Raw genomic sequence first — 22,879 nt, 5'->3', positions numbered from 1 at the left:
AGAAAATACACAAGCATGCAAATATACATGTAATTCTTATCAAATGTACACATATGCCTTCAACTTAAGTAATTGAAAGAATGGGTATTAATAGTAACAAGAAGGAGGTACATACAAGTAGTTCAGCTGTTTTGTAAAAGTATCCAAGTTGTGGACTTTGAGCACCTTTGTAGATTTTATATATTATTATATTGAAGATTTAACAGTTTGGTGTACACACAGAGAGTTATTTATCATTACTTCGTTAGAAACTTGTTGTTTTCATCAGTTTTGCTTGTTTTACAATTTGAAAATAAAACAGTGGTGTTAAATCAGACTCCATGAGGGTGTATCATTCTTTTAAAGTATCTCTAAAGCATGTGGAACAGAAATGAAAATGATTACATTGAAAGTATCTGTTAAGAAGAAGAGAAAATAGAGAAAACTATTTTTTTCATAAAAGTTGATTTAAATCAGTGATTTTTTTGAAAAAAAATCAAGTGATTTAAATCGCAATTTAAATCATGATTTAAATCAAACAACCCTGCCTTAAGAGCTAAATTAGCTCTTCCTTCGTGTTTTAGAGTGTATCAGACTAGTTGAGCAAAATCTAATGAAGGGGATTTCTGATTATTTGTGACCTATATTAAATTTGAAGAAAAAAAAATGAAATTTTAAGTTGTAAAACTTGCTATAATTATATTGCTATTTACAACTTTGATTTTTTTATTTGTAGTGTAGTAAATTATTGAAAATTGTTACTGTATGGTGAGAGGCCAAATGCCCTTTTTAGGCATAAAATGTTTGTTAAATAAAATTCACACCCGATTCAAAAGGGGCAAAAAAATCAATAAAAAAAGAGAGAAAATGAATGAAAAAGGAAGGAAATGTTTAACAATATACCAAAATAAATGAGTATCAACTTCTTGGACGAAAATGCGCAAATTAAAAATGTGTTAATTCACAAAGGGCACATTTCATTTTGAAAAAGAACTTACCTATGGCCTTCGATTATTGAGGGCAAGCGCCCCCTCCTGGTTCCGCTGCCCCGACCTGAAAGGTTGATAATTTCCATGACCTTTCATTACATAACTGTGAAAATTTTGAACAATTTGAAAGAAAGGGGGCATTTGTCAGAAGTGCATGAATAAGGGTATATTTTAAATGGGGCGCTCATCAGAGGTGAAAGTGGACTACATACTGCAGAAGAGGAATTTTGTTATGAAAAAGGAGCAATAGAGGATAAACACATTTCGAAACTGGATTAATTAATCAAGATGCACTTGCAGAAATTAACAGTAACAGAATATTTATCTTAAGACAATTTTCAGAATACGGCCCGGGTGCTATTTTGATCGATGTAAATAGTCGTTTAAAACTAAAAGGGGCAACTTTCACAGGGGTAGGCCTATGTGGGTCATATATACTCGTCCGAGGACTCGACTCATTAGGGAGGGGCGCTGATTTCTCATGTTTAGACAAAAAAGGTTTCATCTTGTCTTGAAATGATTACTTTCTATTCAAGGAGGCACATGGGGCCAAAACTCGTAGTCTCCTCATTTTATTTAGACCCGGCTTTAGCTAGCCTCCCCTTGCAGACCCAATACAATGACGATGACCCCCCCGTCCTTCCCCATATATCCATAGATACCAGCAATTTGCAGTTGTTCACCACTGAGCAATATCATCTCTCTAGGCGGAGGCGTCGTTCTGGCCGGTGCATCCACCACCTGCACCGCGTGCGTGCCTGTGAAATCGAGGACTCCTTTCAAATCGACAACGTCTAGGACCCGCTTACACTTGATCAATACACTTCTAAGTTGGGAGACAAACCATTGAATACAACATATCGGCCTGTACACTCTTGCACATGACTGCACTATTATTGGTTTCGAGAAACGCGCTTGTGCATACATGGCATCTTAAAAAATTCACGACACGTGGACTGATATAGCGGAATGCATTGCTAGTTTACGATGGATTTTCTAACTTGATCTACTGTTTTGTTGAGGTTGCTATGTGGAATAGGAATTCATATTTGTCATCTGTCAAAGACAATATTTGTATCCGGCGTGAAAATCTTAAAAATGTGATGCCAGGAAACGAAGTAAAGATGAAGGAAAGTTTGGCAGTGCGTGCACCGACGAAGCCCGAGGCCAAGCCAAAGCAGGAGAATGCTCTCAGTCAGCTTAGAGTGATGTATCCCGACTCCTCTGGGGAATCTTCATCTGAGATGTCCGATAACGAAGTCGAAGAATGGGACAAGACCGGAGAATCGGGTAAGGCTAAGCCCTAAGGGTAGTTTCTTTTTAAATATGAATGTCAAACTGTAATAGTTAACTCATAGTCATAGTATTTAGTACTAGTAGCAGATCTAAAAAGTTAGACCACTCATTCAATGAACAAGGTTATGATATAACCTTGTTCTCAGTTATATCTCCATCTGTGGCAAAATAAGGACGGCAATGTTTGGCTTATTTTCTCTTTTTCTTTGGGACAAATGCTTGATTTTTTTACACTGACAGTTTCCATTACACCTATTCGTGATACAACTTGGCCCGTAAGTAAATTTGATTCTTTAAATTTATTTTTTCTTAATTAAAAATAAAGATTAAAAAATGACAATTTTCTTGCCATATTATTTTCCACCAATAGAGGTCGTACACAAAATATGCCCAAAATTCAAGTTTTTGAGCGCTCTAGTGAATACAAAAATTATTCCCAAGTTACTAATGAAAAATAAATTGCAACTTTAGAAATTTTGGTCACAAAAGTGATATTGTAATCATTTTTTAAGTGTGTGCTCTGTACATCATTGGCATGCCATACTCCATAGTCCAACCTGTAGATTCCCCACAGGCAGGGTGGTTGCAGTGAACAAGTGATCTAGACCTACTATTTTAGGCTAGTGCAGTACAGTAGTCAGTAGCCATAAATTAAAGTCTAAACTTACTAAAGAACACAAAATTTTGAAAAGGGGGGGAAGGGGCAAAAAGTTGTGTTCGACCTCGAGAGAAGCGAGTGAGCAAGGCTTATGAATCTGTTCCTCGTTTCTCATTTCTTTATTTCTGCATCAATTATATTGACACTTGGTTCATATGATCCTTGGGTATTAATACCACACGTGTGTCCTTGAGGGTGGGATCAAACTTCAAAGGTCATCTAGGGCTCAAAAGGTCAAGTTTTTGTTCAAATTACTCATTCTGCATCAATTATGTTGGCACTTGGTATACCATGTGTGTGTGTGTGTGTGTCTACGAGGGTGATGGGTTCATAAGTCATTTTAAATGATGTTAATGTTTAACTTGCTCTTATTTGATCTTATTTATTTGGTACAAATAACCATTGGGTTATACCACACATATGATAAGGATGATAAGGTAAAAGGATCATATTGCATATTTTATCGATTGCAAGACTCGTGGTCAAATGATCATTAAAGCAGAAAATGGAAACCTGCCAATCGATTTGCTTCTGTGTATTTTTTATTGGCTTCAACATACACTGCCCCTCTAATTGCTATTTACCTCAGATTTATTTTTATGTACTATTTCAAATATTCATGTTTTGCCCCTAAAAGACTTCTTAGTGATCAGTTTGGTTTATTATCCTGGTGGGATGAATTTTGTTAAATATCTGCAGTGAAAATCACAACTTGAAGGGAACTTGCTAAAATGGAAATAATCAGTAAACACTTAAAAAAACTAACTTTGATGATCTGATTATCATAGGATAAGTCAATGAATGCATACAATGATACACATTTTTCTATTTATTTTGTGTGATTTCTTTTAAATTCAGGTAAAGTAAAGAATAGCAAGAATGGCGAGGACCAAAGTAAGCTTCAGAACATGAAAAACTCAGAAAAATCAGTTGGAATGCTTCTGTCACAGTTGCGAAGGGAGAATAAATCTAAACAGCATGAATTTAAGATCCCACATGATAAGGGACATTCAAGAGCACATAAAGACGTGCTTTCCAATATGCAACAAGATAGTTCTAACCATTGGCTTCATCAAAGTGACAACCATGCTGGCATTAAACAGGAACTGGGGGTTATAAAAATACAGGACCATGCTGGCATCAAACAGGAACTGGGAATTACAAGAACACAGGACCATACTGACATCAAACAAGAACTGGGAATTACAAGAATGCAGGACTATGCAGGCATCAAACAGGAACTGGGATTTACAAGAACACAGCACCATACTGGCATCAAACAAGAACTGGGAATTACAAGAACACAGGACCATGCTGGCATCAAACAGAAACTGGGGATTACAAGAACACAGGTCTATGCTGGCATCAAACAAGAACTTGGAATCACAAAAACGCAGGACCATGCTGGCATCAAACAAGAACTTGGAATTACAAAAACGCAGGACCATGCTGGCATCAAACAAAAACTGGGAATTACAAGAACACAGGACCATACTGACATCAAACAAGAACTTGGAATTACAAAAACGCAGGACCATGCTGGCATCAAACAGGAACTGGGAATTACAAGAACACAGGACCATGCTGGCATCAAACAAGAACTTGGAATTACAAAAATGCAGGACCATGCTGGCATCAAACAAGAACTGGGAATTACAAGAACACAGGACCATACTGACATCAAACAAGAACTTGGAATTACAAAAATGCAGGACCATGCTGGCATCAAACAAGAACTGGGAATTACAAGAACACAGGACCATGCTGGCATGAAACAACTGGGAAATACAAGAACACAGGACCATGCTGGCATCAAACAAGAACTGGGAATTACAAGAACACAGGACCATACTGACATCAAACAAGAACTGGGAATTACAAGGATGCAGAACCATGCTGTCATCAAACAAGAACTGGAAATTACAAGAATGCAGGACCATGCTGGCATCAAACAAGAACTGGGAATAAATCCTGCGCTGGCTGCTAGAAATGAAAAGACTGGGCCTGGGATATTGGTTGATCGGTCTTGGCAAGCAGTGGGACAACTTATTTCAATACAAGTACCAAATGAAAAGAAAGAAATGCCAGACAGAGTTAACACAAAGTGTAACCCAACGCACCAAGGTACATCTTCTGCCTCACAAGCTGAGATTAATAATGAAAAAGGGAAAGATGAAGTCTATGATCCATCTCCTACCTGTGGGTATTCGGTTAGTGAAGATAACGAAGTAGAGTCAATAGAACGTGATCATGAGTTTGTGATAGGGCCAAAGCAGTCACAGGTGAAAGCAAGCTCTCAGGTAAAATTTAAGGAAGACAGAAACAACAACAACGATGATTTGCTAGAGACTGTTGGTGAAATGGCATATGTGGCTCAAGAAGAACAAGGTGTACCAGAATGCAATGAGAACCAAACTGTTATTGAAGTGCCACACTCTGAAACCATCTCTGAATCGGATAGAGTAAACCATCCAGCAGTGGAGGGGAACAAGACTACTAAGGAGGGCACTTTTACTATGATCACAGAGCCTGCGAATTGGAGTCTGTCTATTAGTTCAGAAGTGACTGGGAATGCGCCTGTGGAGGAATGTCAGTATCTTTGTGCTAAGCAACCGGCTGGGTTGCTTGCTAAGTGTTTTGAGATAACTAAAGAAGTTCAAGATGTCAATGAGGTCAGTAAAGAATCTGTTCTAGGCACTGACACAATCAACATGGTTAACAATCATCTACAAGAGGTGAAGGAAGGGTTTATAGAGAACCCTGCAGTGTGCGATGATGCTAGCAAATCCAGTGGTGATCTCATGGGTCATGAAGTCCTCCCTGACAAGAAACAAAGGGACCAAGAGAAGGAAATTTTGATTCAGTGTGAGAGTGATGGATTTGATCACTCTCAAGAGAATTCAAGTACTGATCATTATGGCGAACATTCTGTTTCATCTGAAATAAGTTCTAAAGTCACTTCATCATTTTCTGAACCCATAGAAGACAAAATGGAGAGTCCATCAAATGACCAGAAAGTAGACTTTAAGAGGCAAGAAGAAAAAAATCAAGTTGGTGCTGATCTAACATCTACTGATATAAATAATGAAGCATTACTGGATTCTGATTCCGTGTGTTTGGACTTTACCGAGGAGTGTCTTGGTGAGAGTGGCAGTCGTCGGTCATCACCTGAAATACCACAAAGAATGTATAGCCCTGATTGTATCGATGATCCCTGTCTTCAAACCAACCTTGTTCCAGAACAGACGGGAAAGTCACTTGAAGAAGCAAATGATGACTTCCACCTGAAACGTCCTGAAAATTCATGCCTGAAAATATGCCAAAGAGGAGACAAACTTAGAATGCAAGACATTGATCTAGACGAGAGCAAAGGCAGAGTTCCATTCTCTTACCTGCACCTTGAGGCGGAAAAACAGTCATCACCAGAGAAAACAAATGAATCTGATGGAACTTTTTGGATTGACCAAAGAAGGGAGATCATCTCCGGAGAATCCACAGGCCTTGTTGTAACATTCAGCAATGAAAATGTACTTGTAGATAGTAATGTATCTCCACAATTTGGGCATGATATGATCCTAGATCTTACAAAAGAATCATCTGATCTATCAGGCTACTCAAACAACCAATCAAAATCACATTCAGTTACTTCTTTAATGAATGATTTTGAGCAGTCAACATCAGATAGCTTTGATGACCTGAGAGAGCATTCTGCCCTGCAGTTGAAGGAGAAAGAGGATGAGGGTTGTAACACAGGCAAAGCAGATACTGATCAAGGTGATGTTAATTTACTATCAGTCACAAGTGGTGCATTGGATAGTCCTGTCATTAATACTGTTTTAGAGGATTCAGACGAAAGTATGGGTTGTTCATTGAGTGGTTTGAGTGATGCCCTAGATCTAGAGTTTGGTTCCGCTTCTCCTAGTCCAGTAAAAATGAAAAACCACAATACAAGTCAAAGCTTGGTTGGAATTTTCAACAGTCTGTTCGACGGGAAAGCCAAAGAGAGCACCGATGCTGCGATGGTGGATACAAATGATGGGATTGAACTTGATGTTAAACAGGAAGTGTATTCAGAGACTGATTCAACACCAGAACATGACCTAGGAGATTTAGGCACAGAGCTGCAAGAAAAGCCTCAAGGAAACTCTTGTCTTGGAGATGAGACACCTGAGAATGAGGATGCATTGTCCCTTGTATGTGATACAGAAGATCTGATGAGTAACCTTGAGGATCTTCTACAGGATGAAAATCTTCAGTTGACTAAACAGAGGTTAGTTGGTTTGGCGATATCATCCTTTAATTAATCTCTTTCGGTCTATCCCCTCTTAATTTTTCAATGGTTAATGCTATACTCAAATAAGTCTTCAAAATCCAATTTTCAATTCAATTTACATCCTATTGAGAAATCACAACTAATTTTTCTTTATCATAATGGATCGAGGTCTAGCAAGTTCAAAGGTGAAATGATGAAATCTACATTTAGAAGGAAATTTTGACTTCTAAAAATTACCAACACAGCTATTAGCACATGTGGTATGTATTAGTATCACTTGGGGGGAATACATGACCATCAGTGGATACTATGTCAAATTTTCTCGTTAATTTTTTAAATGTAAATGTGGGTTATCAGTTTGTAGGATTATGCTTGAATTCATTTTATGACCTTTACTCACAACTGGAATTTATGTGAAGTCATTGAATATTTGAACAATTAAATTTGTGATCTCCACCCACCCCCCCTCCTCTCCCCCTCCCCCATCCTTCGACACCATTTTGAATTATCTTTGCTTCAACTCGTGAAGAATAACTTCATTGTTTTCACTATCTATTTGAAAAATTTAGTCCAGAAAAAGATAAAGCGGTATCGGTGGATGACAGTAGTACGTCCACATCTACCAAAGATATGAGTGTTGAGTCATATAAAAAACAGTGCAGCTCAAGTTCCAGAGAGATGCCATCATCCCCTCTGAGGTCGAGAACAATGTCAAGGACGACGACGTCTAGAAGTGAAGATAGAAGTCAGAGAGATACCAAACCAGAGTAGGTTGCTTTCCTAATGTTTATGCGTTGCTAGGTTATATAACCTGTTAAAATGTCATGTTTTCTGATAATGAACAATAATAACATTCCACGTTTATAAAGCACTTATTGATTCCCAAATAAGACAGGTCCCTTTAGGTGATAGATTTATTAAAATACATGTACAAGTGTTCATGGTTGTGTTATGCCTAAATAGCTATACATGTATAATAAGGATGAGCTATCATTGAAAGACATAAGCAAGCTCTTTATTTCATTAAATCATTATTGTTGATCATGCTATTTTTTTACTAAAAACTTCTTTTAATCTTGAGTACCGTAACTTTCAACCTTGCACCTCTTTAAAATTTTATCATATCATATGCTTAGTATTATGTTTTAATTATACATTTAACCTGGTCCTGTAGTCAAGACTCTCTTTTAAGCATGATGATACTGAAACAATTATAAAATTTCTTCAACCAACATAAAAAGTTATAAATTATATTTTGGTAATGTGAAGGGAAGAATTGTTATTGCTGAATGCGCAATTGCAATGTGAATTGAAATTTGTACATCATTTTTTTTATATTAATAATCGTCTGAATATAAAACATTTAAAGCAACAAACCTCAATAATGATTTCATTTATTCTAAAATTAATCTTGCTAATAAGATTTTGAATGAAAAATATGTCAGAATTTTCGTCATGTACATTATTAAATATCTATTTTGATAATTCTATAACATATTTTCCTTTTAAAATTTCATTATCAAGGATTTTTGATAAAAATTTATCAAAGACCATTGAAAAACCATTGTGCCAAAAATGAATTTACTGATAAGAAATAAAAATAATTGACCTTTTTAATGAAATTCATTGTTGAAAAAAATTACATTAACTACAATCAAAATAAGAAAAACAAGTCATGTTTGGCAGGACATGCACAGTTTCTCATAACATAAGATGTGTGTTTTGAATATAAATAATCTCACAATACATTTAAAACAAATTAGAGTGCATAGCACTATCTCCTTGCATTTGAACAATTCACAAAATGGTGAGTGATGTAATAGGCGTCAGCAAGGAAATGTTCCTAAGATCACAATCGACACTTTGCAGAATTGGAGTTTTGTCTCTGCCGCTGCTACTCTGCCTTATTATCACTCAACAAGAAACATCTGTCTGATGAAGTTAACCTATCCTGTTCTTTCAGGTATAAAGTATCCATCCATTCCCGGAACGAAAACTCGCGATATGTTTTCAAAAGTCAAGAAGCTCATAGGGTAAGTTTTGCCTTCTTCAAACAAGAAGGGAAAGCAATCTAAATTGGAACATATATGCTACTTGATGACAAAATAATGAAAGAGTTTCTGGGATTTGGATTTAAAGTTAGAGAAAGAAACTCAGGCATAAGGAAAGAGAGAGGTGGAAAAAGAGAGAGAGAGGGGGGGGGGGGGTAAACAGATAGAAAGAACAAAAGATAAACAGAGAGGAAAATGCATTAAAGAAATGATCATGCAATGAACATATGCTACATACATGTACCTTGAACCTTGAAGAAGTACTCTCCCAAAAAGCGTACACGCTGTCCTGGAGAGGGTTGTGCTGTGTCAGGTGCTGCCAGTGCTTCAGGTGAAGTGGTGATCCTGTGGTGGTATTCTTGGTGCACTATATACAGTGTGCTAGGTGCAGTGTGCGCGTGGTGCGTGTGTGTCCCTCTTACAGCATCTTAAGGGGAGGGGAGGCAACATTTGCTGAATGATAGGCAATGTTGCTCCCCGGAAGCCAGCTATAGAGGTTGAAGTACCATTTTTATACTGGAGAAGACGCCTTATTCCTGACACCCAATTGTCAAACAGTTCAGACTATGCAGAACAACTTAATGGAAGTTTCTTGTACTGCATTGAACATATTGATGTTGATTGAACATCCTAATTTTTATTTCTATCCTGGCCTCTTGGCAATCACAAGTGTACTGTTCATCAAATGAGTGATGGACGATTCTTGGTGGTATGTTCCTTTTAATGATGGCAAGAAAAAAGAATCCAACTTTAGTTGGACTCGCCTGTGCAATTTGTGAATTTTTATCCAGCCCAAGTAAAAAGAATCTTGACAATTATACAGACCATTTTCAGAATTGAAATTTGATAATTTCAAGTGACTTATTTCACAAATGAATATACTCACTGGCACGTCTTATGATTTATTGATTCCCCCTCCATTTGGTTGATAAAAATCGTTAAGATTAATCATATCATCCCCTATAAACAATGTCTTTTTGGTCCATATTACTACTCTTATTTGTGTAAGCATTCAAGTTCTATGAGTGATACGATGATGTAGCTTTATTGTTTGATATAATTTTCAATGCATAGCCTGTCTGTGTTGACAAAGAGTGGATCAGCATGCTGGAGTGGGACACACTTTCTAGAGTGACGTCATAATGGCATTCTCAAAAGTTTGAGTGGTTTATTCTTGAACAGTTCCTTGTTTGGAGACTTTCTCTAACTTCTCTGTTCATGGACCTATTTTTTGCAAGTTAAAAGTGAGGCCTTTTCCACCCATGTTAATAATTAAGTTGTTTTCTTGACTCATTTCTGATTGATTTTAAGGAAATAGCCCCCATGTGGTCTTCAAACCAATATCTCAAGTTGAGTTGTGAAAATATTATTTTTTTTTAAGTAAAAATAAGACAATTTGGCCACAAGACAGATACCCTTGCTGATTTGCTGTGCATTTTTCATTTTCTACACTAGCTAGAGAATCTTCCTTGTTGATTTCACACCAGATCTAGTCAGCACTGAATGTGTGGCAAAAGTTTGTCTTCATACTGTGTACACATCTTTATGTGTTAATAGAGAGGTGGTTACTGCTTTATTGCACTCAAACAGATGCTTCATGACAGGCTTCAATTAGTCCTGACATGAGTTTTCCTATTGGTTTTGCTGTGATTGCGGTTTTGCACATAAATGTCAAGTTGTCCGATGCAATTGCTATGAGCATTCCTCATAAGTAATACATGTTCATATAAATGAATATTATTTCTGGTGCGATGGACAGAGACACACATTCAGGAAACAACTGCTTGATTTTTTGTACTTTTTTAAAAAGAGATTTAAATTAAATATAACCCGTACTATTTTCAAGCGATTGATGCACAGAGCATTGTTGTGTGTCATACATCTCTGGAAATTGTTTATGAAGTGTTTTATCCCAGATTTAGACAACCCCTTTGAAGCAAAGGTCTATGATACATACCACAATTTTTTTTTATTTCAAAAGATTTTGACATCATTCATGCAGCACCTTCAATTTTAATACTGATTAGTGACGTCTTTGTGTGGCCATGATTTACCTTATGGTCAACCTTGATATGCACATGTTTGAGCTTTTGTTTCCATGATTAAAATGTAAAACTTGAATTTAAAAAATGAACTATAATTCCCCATAATGGGTATGTAATGCAGGCGGTTAAAGAGAGGAGTCCCCAGCGAGTCTTGGGTCCTAACAGGAATCGGTCGTCCCACAAACCACAGAGTGCTTCGGAACGGCTAGCCCCCAAACCACTGAGCGCTTCAGAACTGCTAGCCAATAAATCGCTAAGTGCTTCTGAGCGGTTGGCCTTGCAACAAAGACTGGGTGCTCAAAAAGCTGCCAACATATCATCAGTGAGTTATTCATGTTATACTGTTACCCAAACATTTATCAAGTTCCTGAAATGTTCTCAAGTCTCAGTAATGAAAAACTAGATACCTCTGTCCTATATTCTCCTTTTTTGCCATGCTACAGAAAATCTGATTTAAAAATCCTTTAACATTTAGCTATTCTTCTAACTATATTTCATTGATTGACTATTTCTGTATGTCTTAACATCCTCAAAGCTCTTCTTCTGTATTTACCTGATAAAAGTCATACAGCCAGAACTTTGCGGAAGGAAGATGATAACTTTGTGTAAAAAAAGGTGAAGGAGTGCAAAAACTTAAAAAACAGTCTACATCCATGCTGATAGCTATGTGTAACAAAAGAAAATATCGTTTGACTGACTTTCAAATATATTTCTCCTGAATTTTTAGTGGTGGGGTTTCTCATCTTACAATCAAACATGTTCATTGAATGCTAGGAGAATGCATTCAATGTCCATTAAAAACAACAATGTAATGTAGACAGAGATGTCCATAAAGACCACTGTCTCATAAAGACCTATATAATTGTCTACCCTGATCAGTCTTTAACTTTATTTTATATTTCCTGATTGTAACAATGGTTTTGAATTAGAACTTAGCCCTTCAGCAGTTGATCAGGAATGGCCCAGTGATTCAGCCTTCGGAAATCCTGCAGCAGCAACTTCAGCAAAAGCAGCAACTACAGCAGCAGCAATTGCAGCAGCAACAGCAGAAGCAGCAACTACAGCAACAGCAGCAGCAATTGCAGCAGCAACAGCAAGAGCTACAGAGACGCCTTCAGCAACAGCTTCCTCCTGCTCTTCAACTCCGCCTTGGACTGATGCAAAATAATTCTGGACTGCAGGTATTTGGGGGGTTAATTTTTTTTTACATTCATAGACAAGGCTTAGGAAGTACAGATGAAACTTTTTATAACATTCCTGTCAGATAAGTGTTGAAAGTCTTGATCAGGTCAGAAATCCCCTAAAGGGATTGACCAGACATTGTGATATAATAAGTGCCCCCCCCCTTAACCCCATCCTTTTTCTTTTTTTGCTGCAGGAGTGTTTCACTTACATGTAATTTTGATCTAAGATATTTACTCTTTGATTTTGTTATTTGTAATGTATCAATGTATCGTGGTGACCCCTTTAATAAGCATCGCTTCTCCGGGGTCTCCGAACCATCTATTTGTTCGTTTTTTGTTTTTCTGATACTTTGTTAATACTGTATATTGTACTGTTTTTATCCTTTTGATGGTTGAATAAATAATAATAAAAAAAATTAAAAAAACATTTGTCTGTACAAAGTAAATGGAATATGAATGGCCCCCCACCAATAAATAAAAGGGGGTTGCGGCAGCGAGAAGCTTTTTCTTTGAAAGGCAATGATGAAATTCGGATCAATCAAATTCTTTTTAAAGAATATCTTAATTTGAAAGAAGTTGGCAAAAATGTGAATAGAGTGGCATAAGACAACTTATAATGTCATAATGAAATCATTTTAATATTATATTTGGAACAAAACTCGACATTTGTGCAATGTTTCGAAAGCCTTTGAGATTGTCTTTTAAAGCATGATGTAATATATTAGAGATGCCTCTGAATATGCTCCAAATTACTTTACTTTTAACCTGTTATTTGTACTCATTTTCTACCTATCTTACCTGTAAAAGCCAACGCAGAATGTATCTGATGATGTAGCCATGATCTGCCAACGTCAAAAGGTGATGGTGGAAAGATTAATTCAGCTCTATAAGCAACAGCGTGAAAGCGACGTCCTCATGGAGAAACAGAAGGATATCATTCGGCATTACCAACGAGCATTTCTCATTGCCAAGAAAGGAGGGCCACTTTCAATGCAACAGGTTGCAGAGGACAACACCTCACGCCAGCGCTCTACCCCAAGGTAAATATCCTTTAAAAATAGGCCCCAGATTTTGTCTCGTGACCTTTGGAATGATGTGATTTTCCATTAAAGGGTAAATTCACCCCAACCTGCAAAAAAAGTTGTTGTTTTTTAATAAAAAGACAGAAATCGAACAAGCAAAGATGCTGTAGTTTTTCTATTTTTTGTATTTTATTATACAAAATATGGAATACTTTAAATTTGACCTCATTATAATGTTAAATAAAGTTGATTCTTCCCTGAGCATGTGGAATTGCTGATGTTGTAGCCTATATTTATGATTCAAAATGCAAATATGAAAATATTTTTAAATTAAGCCTAGAGAAGATGCCATTAAAAGTGATATAAAAAATCCTGACTGGCTCTCCATCAATTCAGTTATGTATATCTTCACAAACAGCTTTTTGAAACCTGCCTCTCTGTGCTTATGGTGATGGCACTAGAGAAAGACTTCTTATTTTTCTATTGATAGGTCCAAGTCTCCTCCTCCAAGGACAGGGTCTGACCCAGATAGAAAAATTGGCAAAAAGTGGCCCACTTGTGACCGTAGAGAGGAGTACAGATATCAGGATCAATCGGAGGCCAAGAGGGTGAAGGTTTATCATGGGAACAGGGAAATGAGAGAGCATTCATATGAGAGATCTTCCCCGTCTCCAGATAAGGAACAGCCACAAAGACGTGTTGAGCAGAGAATCATCAAACCAAGAGAAATCCCCGTTAGGTCTCGCCTTGGTTTTGTAAATGACCATGATGAGGGGAGACAGCCTAGGAATCTCAGACGTCCGAGTGATGAACAGATGCTGATTTCAGTACCTAACAAACGTCCGGATGATGAGATGAATCAGGACAGGAGATGCATCAAGCAGAAGTCCTCACCATTATATTCTGGGACAAGGGATCGTCCAGATCCTCGCTGTGATGATGTAGTATTTCAACCCATCCAGGACTCCCATGTGGAGCAGAGAGTCGGTCATCCCAGAGCTATGAGTGTCAGAAATGAAGAACCAAGAGGCATGAGCCCAGTGACCATCGTTGAGGAGTACGGTGACTACTACATGAATTCTAGGAATCCCCATATGCCCCATAAAGAATTTCCACATGAAAGTGTCCCTGGACCACCCTGCCAGGAGGAGCGCACATCTTCTTTCAATCCCTGCCAAGGTAGGAGGACTCCATCACCACACATTAATTCACAGTGGGAGTCTTGTAGAATCACAGAGAGGGATACAAGAACAGGGGTGGTCATTGACTACTTCCATTCATCCGTAAACCAGGAACATTCGCAGGTGGACAGAGCTGATAGGCCAGAGATGCTTGAGCCACCACCATTCCTGGACAGGAGGTACGCTTGTCCGTCTCCTCTGGACCAACATCCCAGTGAGTGTTTCCCAGAAGATGTCAGCCAAGGGTCTTACAGAGGACCAGAGTATCATGGTAGATCACACTGCCATGGTAGTTGTCGGGCACCTTTGAGACCTGTGTTTGAGAGGGCTTGCAGAACTCCGCCCCACCCTGCTGCAGCTGACATCCACGGCAACTACAGACCACCCATGCATACTATTCATATGAACAATGGACCTGTTTTCAGAGTTCCTTGTCCCACTTCTGTCATTCCAAGCCAAGGATGTTTCAGATCACCAAGACACCCTGCTATGGCCAGCCACCAAGGTGACTTCAGATCTTTGGTTCGCCCTCCAGTCGTTGCTGCCTACCCCAATGTGATGCCCCAAAACTTTGGAGGTGCCCTGCCACAGTCATCTCCCACTCCTGGTCCTGGGTTGCTAGAATCACACATGCAATCCAGGGTTGGGTATAGACAGGAATGTGGATATCCTGATGAAAGTGGACAATATGCTGATTTTGGATATTGACTTGGGAGTGAGTGATGGAGGTGGTAAAGTTGAAGATTGATTTCTTGTCCTGTACCTGTGACTGCAAGTCAATAATTTTAAGCCAGCTACAGGAACACATACCCATTTGTATGGATACTCCCCTCTCTTTAATCATAAAAAACACATCTATGCTATTGCATTAATTAATTGGATATTTCATTAGATTGAAATATGTTTTATACAAGCCAGAGGGGTTTCATTGTAGTTTACCAACTTTTTAGAACAAAAAATGTTGGTACTTTTATATATACTTTTTAAAGTTCCTAAATGTGTACAAAACTTATGAGAAATCTGTTTTCTCTTGCATATATTGGAGGTGAACAATTTTTTTTCATTGATTTAACAAACCATTTTTATTTCTTCCACTGCAAGATGTAATCATAGTGGAAAATATATGTCATGTGACAATCAGTATGGAACCTTACTTCCCTCCCCCTTCTGTCTTTGATCTACCCTCCTCTCTGATAAACATATTAAATTCACAAAATATGGATATCATATATCATCTCTATTAGTTTTCATTTTTTTTAAGAGATGATCAAAGTAGAAGAGGTTTTTGTAGTGTGAATCGATCTGCCAAAATACAAGATTCACTTTGACATCAATGTATTATGAAGAATGTTATAATAGACCTCATACTTAGATCATGTTATAGCTAGATGCCATGCTCCTGTGTGGTCTGGGTGTTCCTAGTCGCATAATTGCCGCTCTTCACCCAAGTGATGTGTTTTCTCAAAAAAATAGTGTGTTTTGTAGTAAATTAAAATGTACTTGATACTATCTGATAATAGGAGCCAGAGAAATATTGGAGCACTCCAGTGATATGAGGTGGACACAACATTTGCTCCTGCGACAATTGCTCTGGGCTTTATTTTATCTAAGTTGTAAGGTTAGGGTTGCAATAGTTTTAGTTTAGCTTTAGCTTTGGGATAGAATAGTGTTAAAATCATGGTTGAAGGTGGACATTTGTTTGGTGTGAGGAAATTATAGTGGAGCAATTATTGCCAGTGCAAATGCCATAGAACCAATGAGAGTTCTAATATCAATGAGCTTTCATAAAAAATTATGAAAACCTGTCCTCACCCCCTTTCTTCTCTATTGAAAAAATATTGTATAGCACAAATGGAAATCGCGACTAAATAACTGCAAGTCTGCTTTCCCTACAGAAACAACACAATTAAATCTACAACAGAAAGGGGAAGGAGCAATGAAAGACATTCACTTCTTCACATATATATTGTGTATTAGAGTGGTACATGAGCATACGATACTGTAAATACCTGTACATAGCAAGTTTGCTTAATGCCTTTTTTTTATCTTCAGGTTTGAGCCCTTGCATTGGGGAGTGACTAACTCAAATTCAGAAGATTTTGACCTTGTTCTTTCAAAGTTGAGAATGATCAACCATTTTATAGTTTTGTAAGTTTTTTTAATCAAACGGCAATCATGCATTATAAAGCATTCACCTTGGATGTTGTATGCCCCCCCCCCCCCCCGTAAAAGTTCATAGCCTCTCAACGTTTGTAATCAAATGTCATCAAAAAGTCTGTTATCTACTACTTTACACATACACTGCTTATTGTGTTGTACATATAATTACCTGTTTGTTATTCAAGTTTTAAGGGAGCTGTTTTTATTGTGGTTTTTCATGCAAGTATATCAGCTCATCATGTAGAATAGATGTTTTTTCTCATTGAGGCCATGCCAGCTGGATAAAAGAAAGTATTTCTACTTTCATGATATTTTAACTAAAAGTATTGCAAGATTAAATGCCAGGGGCCATTTTATGCTTTGGTCCAACATAGGTGATTGCTGGAAGCATTGTTTTTTCAGGCTGTCCGTCTGTCCCATTTTTGTTTTCTCAACAACTAAAATCTGTTTGATAAAAAAAATTTAACTTGATCCAAGTGAAAGAACAAGAGTGGCAATTATTTTGAGGTCACAAGGTCAAAGGCCACATGTCATTGTTTTCCTAAAAATACACTCTTTTTGTGTTAACTAAAGAAACGTTTTATAATACACAAGAAGTACCCATTTTACCTCATACATGTACGTTACAATGATTTGATTAGACTTTAATGTAAAATTACAAAACAAGTATGAAGATGTTAAACCTCAAAAAAAATATTTGTGACCTCAAAGAAATGAACATTGCAAGTCATTCTAAATTGTGAGATTATTATATTGCACAGTGTGATCTGTGGATATTTCTTTTATTTTTTATCAAACTTTACAGCAGTGCATATAACAGTCAGTTCTTTGAAACAAAGAAACCAACAAGAACTCAGAAGTGGGCCTTAATTATAGGGTGCTTTTTTATCAGATTTTTTTTTATTGTGGTTATTCAAAGAAGTATGTAAACATTTAAATGTTTCTTTACGATGATTATAAGCAGTGGGTAATGTGGTTTTTTTATTCTTTTAATATGTAAAATATAAATTTTCATGGAAATGTACATGTATCTTAACATGTAAATGTTTCTTTAGGTCGGTTAATTTGAATGCCATGGAAGTAATATATTCAGTCTTAATTACGAGCAGTAGGTACTGTGTTATTTTTATTCTTTTTAATATGTATGCTATCAATTTTCATGGAAACGCACATACATATGTAAACATTTCAATGTTATTTTAGATCTGTCGATTTAAATGACAGTGAAATATACAATAAGTACTTTGATTTTTAAAGTGTTGACTTGCAAAGAAGCAGCTTTTTTTAATTTTAAAAAATTGTGTAGTATGAAAATAATTTTTCTTTTAAAGAATCTGGGTTTTTTTTCTATATTTTTTGCCAGAGAGATATGGGTTACAAGATCTTTGTTAGTAGCACTTTCTTGTTCTGTTACGATTATCATTTATTCAAATTATTCAAGAAAAATACACATGTAAACATTTAAATGTTATTTTAGGTCTATTAATTTGAATGTCATGGTATAGTGAGGTATGAAATCAGTACTTCAATTTATAAAGAAGCAGCTTTTTTATTTAAAAAAAATGTGTAATATGAAAATGATTTTCTTTCTAAAAGAATTGTCTTTTTGCAATATATGAATGTAATCTTTTTAGCCAAAGAGAAATAGAGTGATAGATCTATGTTAATGGTGCTTGTTCTGTTTTTATTGTTTATTTTCTATTCTTACACTTTTTACAAGAATTTTTTTTTGCATACATGTAACATAGGTTGTATGAGGTATGCAAAGCAATTTAGAAATGCAGAAATCAAAAGAAACATTGGCTGTGTCAAATGTTTTGAATGAAAAGCATCCAGATAGTAATTTAATGATTGGTAAGATTTGGAGTTGAAGCAAGTTATTTTCATGTTTGCTTTATTCTTTGTAGTTACGGAAGGGCAATACCATTTCACATTGTGCTAATGGTAAATCGCCACTTGGTCCACACCCACTTTTCTACTTTGCCTTTGGTCTAATCCCACATGGTCTAATCCTAATTTGTCTACCACTTGTTCATCTACTTTTATGAACCAGTGGGTTTAGCCATGATGGTGTTAGACGATCTGAGAATTAGGCTATCTGTAGGGAAAGTGATTTTTCGTTTTTAAAAAATGGGTCTTTTTTGTTTCTGAAAACCTGTAATTACGTTTCAAACTTGATCTTAACTGTAAATTCCATTTTGTCATAGAAAGTAAACTCTGCAAAAATATGAATTTCAATCTGCAAAAGTAATTTCAATGAATTTTCTCATGAAAAGTAAAGAACCAAAGTGGACTTTTTTTGTTTCGATTTTGGGGTAAACAGAAGATCTCTGTGTCTATACTACTAGTAGACCAACTGAGTATAATCCAGTATGCTTCTTGGTCAGATAATAGATATTTGTGGATTAATATAAACCCTCAGGGTCTTGTTGCTATGGGCCCGTATTCTGAAATCCAGTTGAATGCAGACCATGGTCTAACTCTGCGTTAAAGTAATGGAAGGCCATAAATGTCAACATTTTGTATACATTGTATTTTTTTTTCAAGTTTCTTTTGTTCTTTTGTAATTATTTTGTTTGATAGTGGAAACAACTATTTTTTTCCTTCCAAGACAAAGAATGATTTGAGTGTCAAATTAGCTTATAACTTGAACTTCTACTGTTTGAAATTAATATCACAATTTGTTATCTGTAGTTAACCACAACTTTAGACCAGAGATTAAATCAAATCTGACTTAAGAATATGGGTCAAAGGGTCTAACGCAATTTTCCATATTCACTCTTCTATTGGTTGAAAATAAAATTGCTTTTAATTTTCAGATCTTGTAGCTTCTCAACTCTTTTTGAAATGGGAACCTGTTCTTGAAAGCATGTTGAGATGAATTTTTGTTGATTTCATTAATCAAATAATTGCAAGAGATCAAGGTGATAATATACTAAATGCTGACCTCGTATTGAGAAATAGTCTTGAACCCATGTGATGCTTGTCATAGATTAGCAAAGGAATGGTGACTGAATATCTTTCAATGATAAAATTATTGTGTTTTAGTATTCCTCTTGAGAAGTTATGAAATTTGTGTATAAAATTCTTTACCTTAATCTGATTTTGGGCTGGTATCAGTGATCTGGCATACTGAATGTAATATTAAGAAAATAGTTCTGTTTACGTAGGGATTTGGATTTATAGATCGTTTTTACCTGGGAACCTAGTAATGAGATATTACTTTATCATGTTAATGTTAGTAATAAGAAACTGTAATACATGCAATCCATGTTGCATGAATAGCTTCTTGCTGTCTGACAAGTTTTCTTGTTGCCCAAAGTATAACTTTGGTTTAAAAAGTAGTAAACAATATTAAGATGTTAGTAAACAGGACCTATTTGTTTTCAAACCCAGAGAGGGATATTAAGTCAGGAAAATGTATCATGTGAAAGTGGATCCATGGGTTATTGTTAGTAGTGCTGCATGCATATTGAATAGAATTAATCATTTCCATCCCTGTTTACACAAAATGTCATGTCATGTTACCATGTAGAATGAGTGCACAATGCATGTAAATATTTTTTATGGGGTATTAATGTAATGCATAGCACTTGCTGACCTAGCAACATTTTATGTGCATTGAACAGATTATTGATGGGCTCAATAGCTTAGGTGCCTTTACCAAAAGTCCAGAGTTGTGTCTTTCATGCAGGAATTCCAGAGGAATCTTTTCATTGATAATCCTCACATTTCATAACAGACAGAAGCCATGGGGGACTGCTTTGAAAAACACTGAGGGCATGTATAGCAGAATTTCTACTTTAACCCTAAATAGACTGGGCAATTTCGACGCCTAAGAAGACCGGGGGTGCTGATTCAGCCCCCCCCCCCTTATGATCTCGGCCGTGGATCGTGTAATAGATTTTAATCAGTAAAAAAAAAAATGATACATTTACATGTATGAATTTTGGCTAAAAACACTATTTTGATTGAATTTTTTTGGAGCAATTTTGGATCTGCATGCACTCGCGAAATGTCGCATAATTTCGGAACCGCGTACCCGAGGGTTGCAATTTTGGTCTCAAAAGTTGCGCGAGACTTGAAAGTAAAATCTCAGTGAGCGACGCGGTCAAAAAATTCTGTGCAGCGGATTTATCGCGAAAAATGTGGAGGTCTTATTAGGGTTAAGTCATGGAACAGACTTTTGGTAAGGTGTCTTTATTTTCGAAACTATATTCTATGAAAGCATAAAGTTTCAAAGCAACTTGGTAAATGAAAATCAATGCTTTTCTTACAAGGGGATGTGCATCGTCTTGATTTTAACCTCACGTCATCAGATTTATTATACCTCTTCTCAACCATGTAAATGTGTCTCTGATGTAATTTTGACATTGACTATTGAGATACTACAGTTGAGTCTGCATTAGTTAATCTAGATGGTAAGCAACATAATTTGCTTCTAAGTCAAGAGTACAATTTTACAGGACTGATGCAAATATTTAAGAGCCACCACTGAGGTGCTTGTACTGTTCACTAGACTGGTCCACTTGTTCATAACAAACTGCTTTCCATCTAGTCTCTCCTACAGCTTTTACAATTATGATGAACTATTTTTATGCATGCAATAAGTTGTTGAAAGGCACGTGAGCCATATTAGCAAAAGCTTGCCTGACAATAGAAATTGCCAAGAAGTGCAACAGTGTACATAAGTAGCTGTTTCTCTGATTATGTATATGTTTATGAAGCTTTTTAAGATGAAAATTGTCATACATGTCATCAATCTGCATGAGCCATAGAATCTGAGAGCATCTCAATGTTTGCCATCCAATAACTATCCTTGGTTATGATTGGCTGAGAGGCACAAACTATTGAATGTTACTATGGTTACTGACTGTCCAATAAAAAGTGTCCTTTCATGAAATGCTCTCTAGGCCAGGTCTTAGGAAGTAGTTCACCATAGGGCCTTGTGTCACAAAGGTTTGCCATCATTTGCAAAGTGGAAATGGTCAATCAAAATCACTGTTACACTGTTGAACCTATGTACTATCTCACAATTGGATTTGCATTTGATTTCAAGTCTTTGTGTCACAAGGCCCTGGCTGGATTGATATCTGTTGCCTCTTCAAAGTTTTTGTTTGAAAACCTAATGTTCCACTGACTTTGTACACTAAAATGTTCCTTTGTCGCACCATGGGCCCCTTGCATAAAGAGTTGCATTTTCAATTCAAGATATCAAGCACAAGTCCCTTATCAGGTTGATATTGATTTGTTTGATTGCAACTCTTTCTGCAGGGGTGGGCCCCATGTCTGAGTAAACGTTTTTTAAAGATACTTTCGGTAATTATTCCAAAATCAGTACTTTGTTTAATCATGAAGGAACAGATGATTTGCTGTCTTGTTTGTATCATTGTTATGTTCTGTACCATGTGAAGGACACATCTTTTCAAAAGAGAAAAGGAAATAAAGTGAGCAGATGATTGCTCTTTGTGTTGAGTTTAAACAGTGCATTATTATTTTTTTGTGTGTGTTTTCTACAAAAGAAGAAGGAAAACAGTTTCAGTATTTTTTTGGGGGGAGGGGCCATTCTAATATTTAAAAAGGGTTACAATTCATTATATTTTTGTTTTGCCTGTAATTTCCCACCATTGCCACTTTTTCTGTGACATTTTATTGATTAGAAAGTCAAAAAGGGGCCTAAGCTTTCGATCCTAGCAGAATCTTCGTTGGAGGCAAAAATTTTATTTGATATGATATGATATTTGGAGGCATTTTATTGATAACAGATTTAGATAAATCTGAAAAAGTGAACCTTCCATAAGTGGAATAATGTCCTATTTAAATGCAATTTTTCAGCCCGGAATAATAAAATGCAAACAGATTTCAGCATCCCAAACATCAATCAACTCTGACAATTGATCTCTGTTTGTATGAAACCAAATTAATATAGTTCTACTAGGGTCAAAACTAATTAACAAAATACAAAATTGATCTACAGGAAAAACGGTTAATACTTTCACAACGGCAAGAGCATTCTGTGTCATAATATGAATTTCAATTGC

At 36.4% G+C, this 22,879-nt stretch overlaps 1 protein-coding gene across 2 annotated transcripts; it reads left to right on the top strand.

Annotated features, from left to right (window-relative positions):
* The first annotated feature begins 1,899 nt into the window (after positions 1 to 1,899).
* Positions 1,900 to 18,027, top strand: LOC129273206 (uncharacterized). 2 transcript variants are annotated; one of them, XM_064107243.1, is made up of 8 exons: positions 1,900 to 2,258; positions 3,781 to 7,192; positions 7,765 to 7,962; positions 9,159 to 9,228; positions 11,413 to 11,613; positions 12,221 to 12,472; positions 13,283 to 13,515; positions 13,988 to 18,027. In XM_064107243.1, the coding sequence occupies exons 1-8, from the start codon at positions 1,997 to 1,999 to the stop codon at positions 15,384 to 15,386; spliced, it is 6,027 nt and encodes a 2,008-aa protein (XP_063963313.1). In that variant the 5' UTR covers positions 1,900 to 1,996; the 3' UTR covers positions 15,387 to 18,027. The 2 variants fall into 2 exon arrangements, with proteins under 2 accessions (XP_063963313.1, XP_063963314.1); XM_064107244.1 differs by lacking the exon at positions 11,413 to 11,613.
* Positions 18,028 to 22,879: the final 4,852 nt, after the last annotated feature.

This window comes from Lytechinus pictus, chromosome 12 (assembly GCF_037042905.1).
Source record: "Lytechinus pictus isolate F3 Inbred chromosome 12, Lp3.0, whole genome shotgun sequence".
Classification (NCBI taxonomy): domain Eukaryota; kingdom Metazoa; phylum Echinodermata; class Echinoidea; order Temnopleuroida; family Toxopneustidae; genus Lytechinus; species Lytechinus pictus.
Note: the sequence above shows the minus strand (reverse complement) of the source record. Positions and strands in the feature narration are given on the sequence as shown.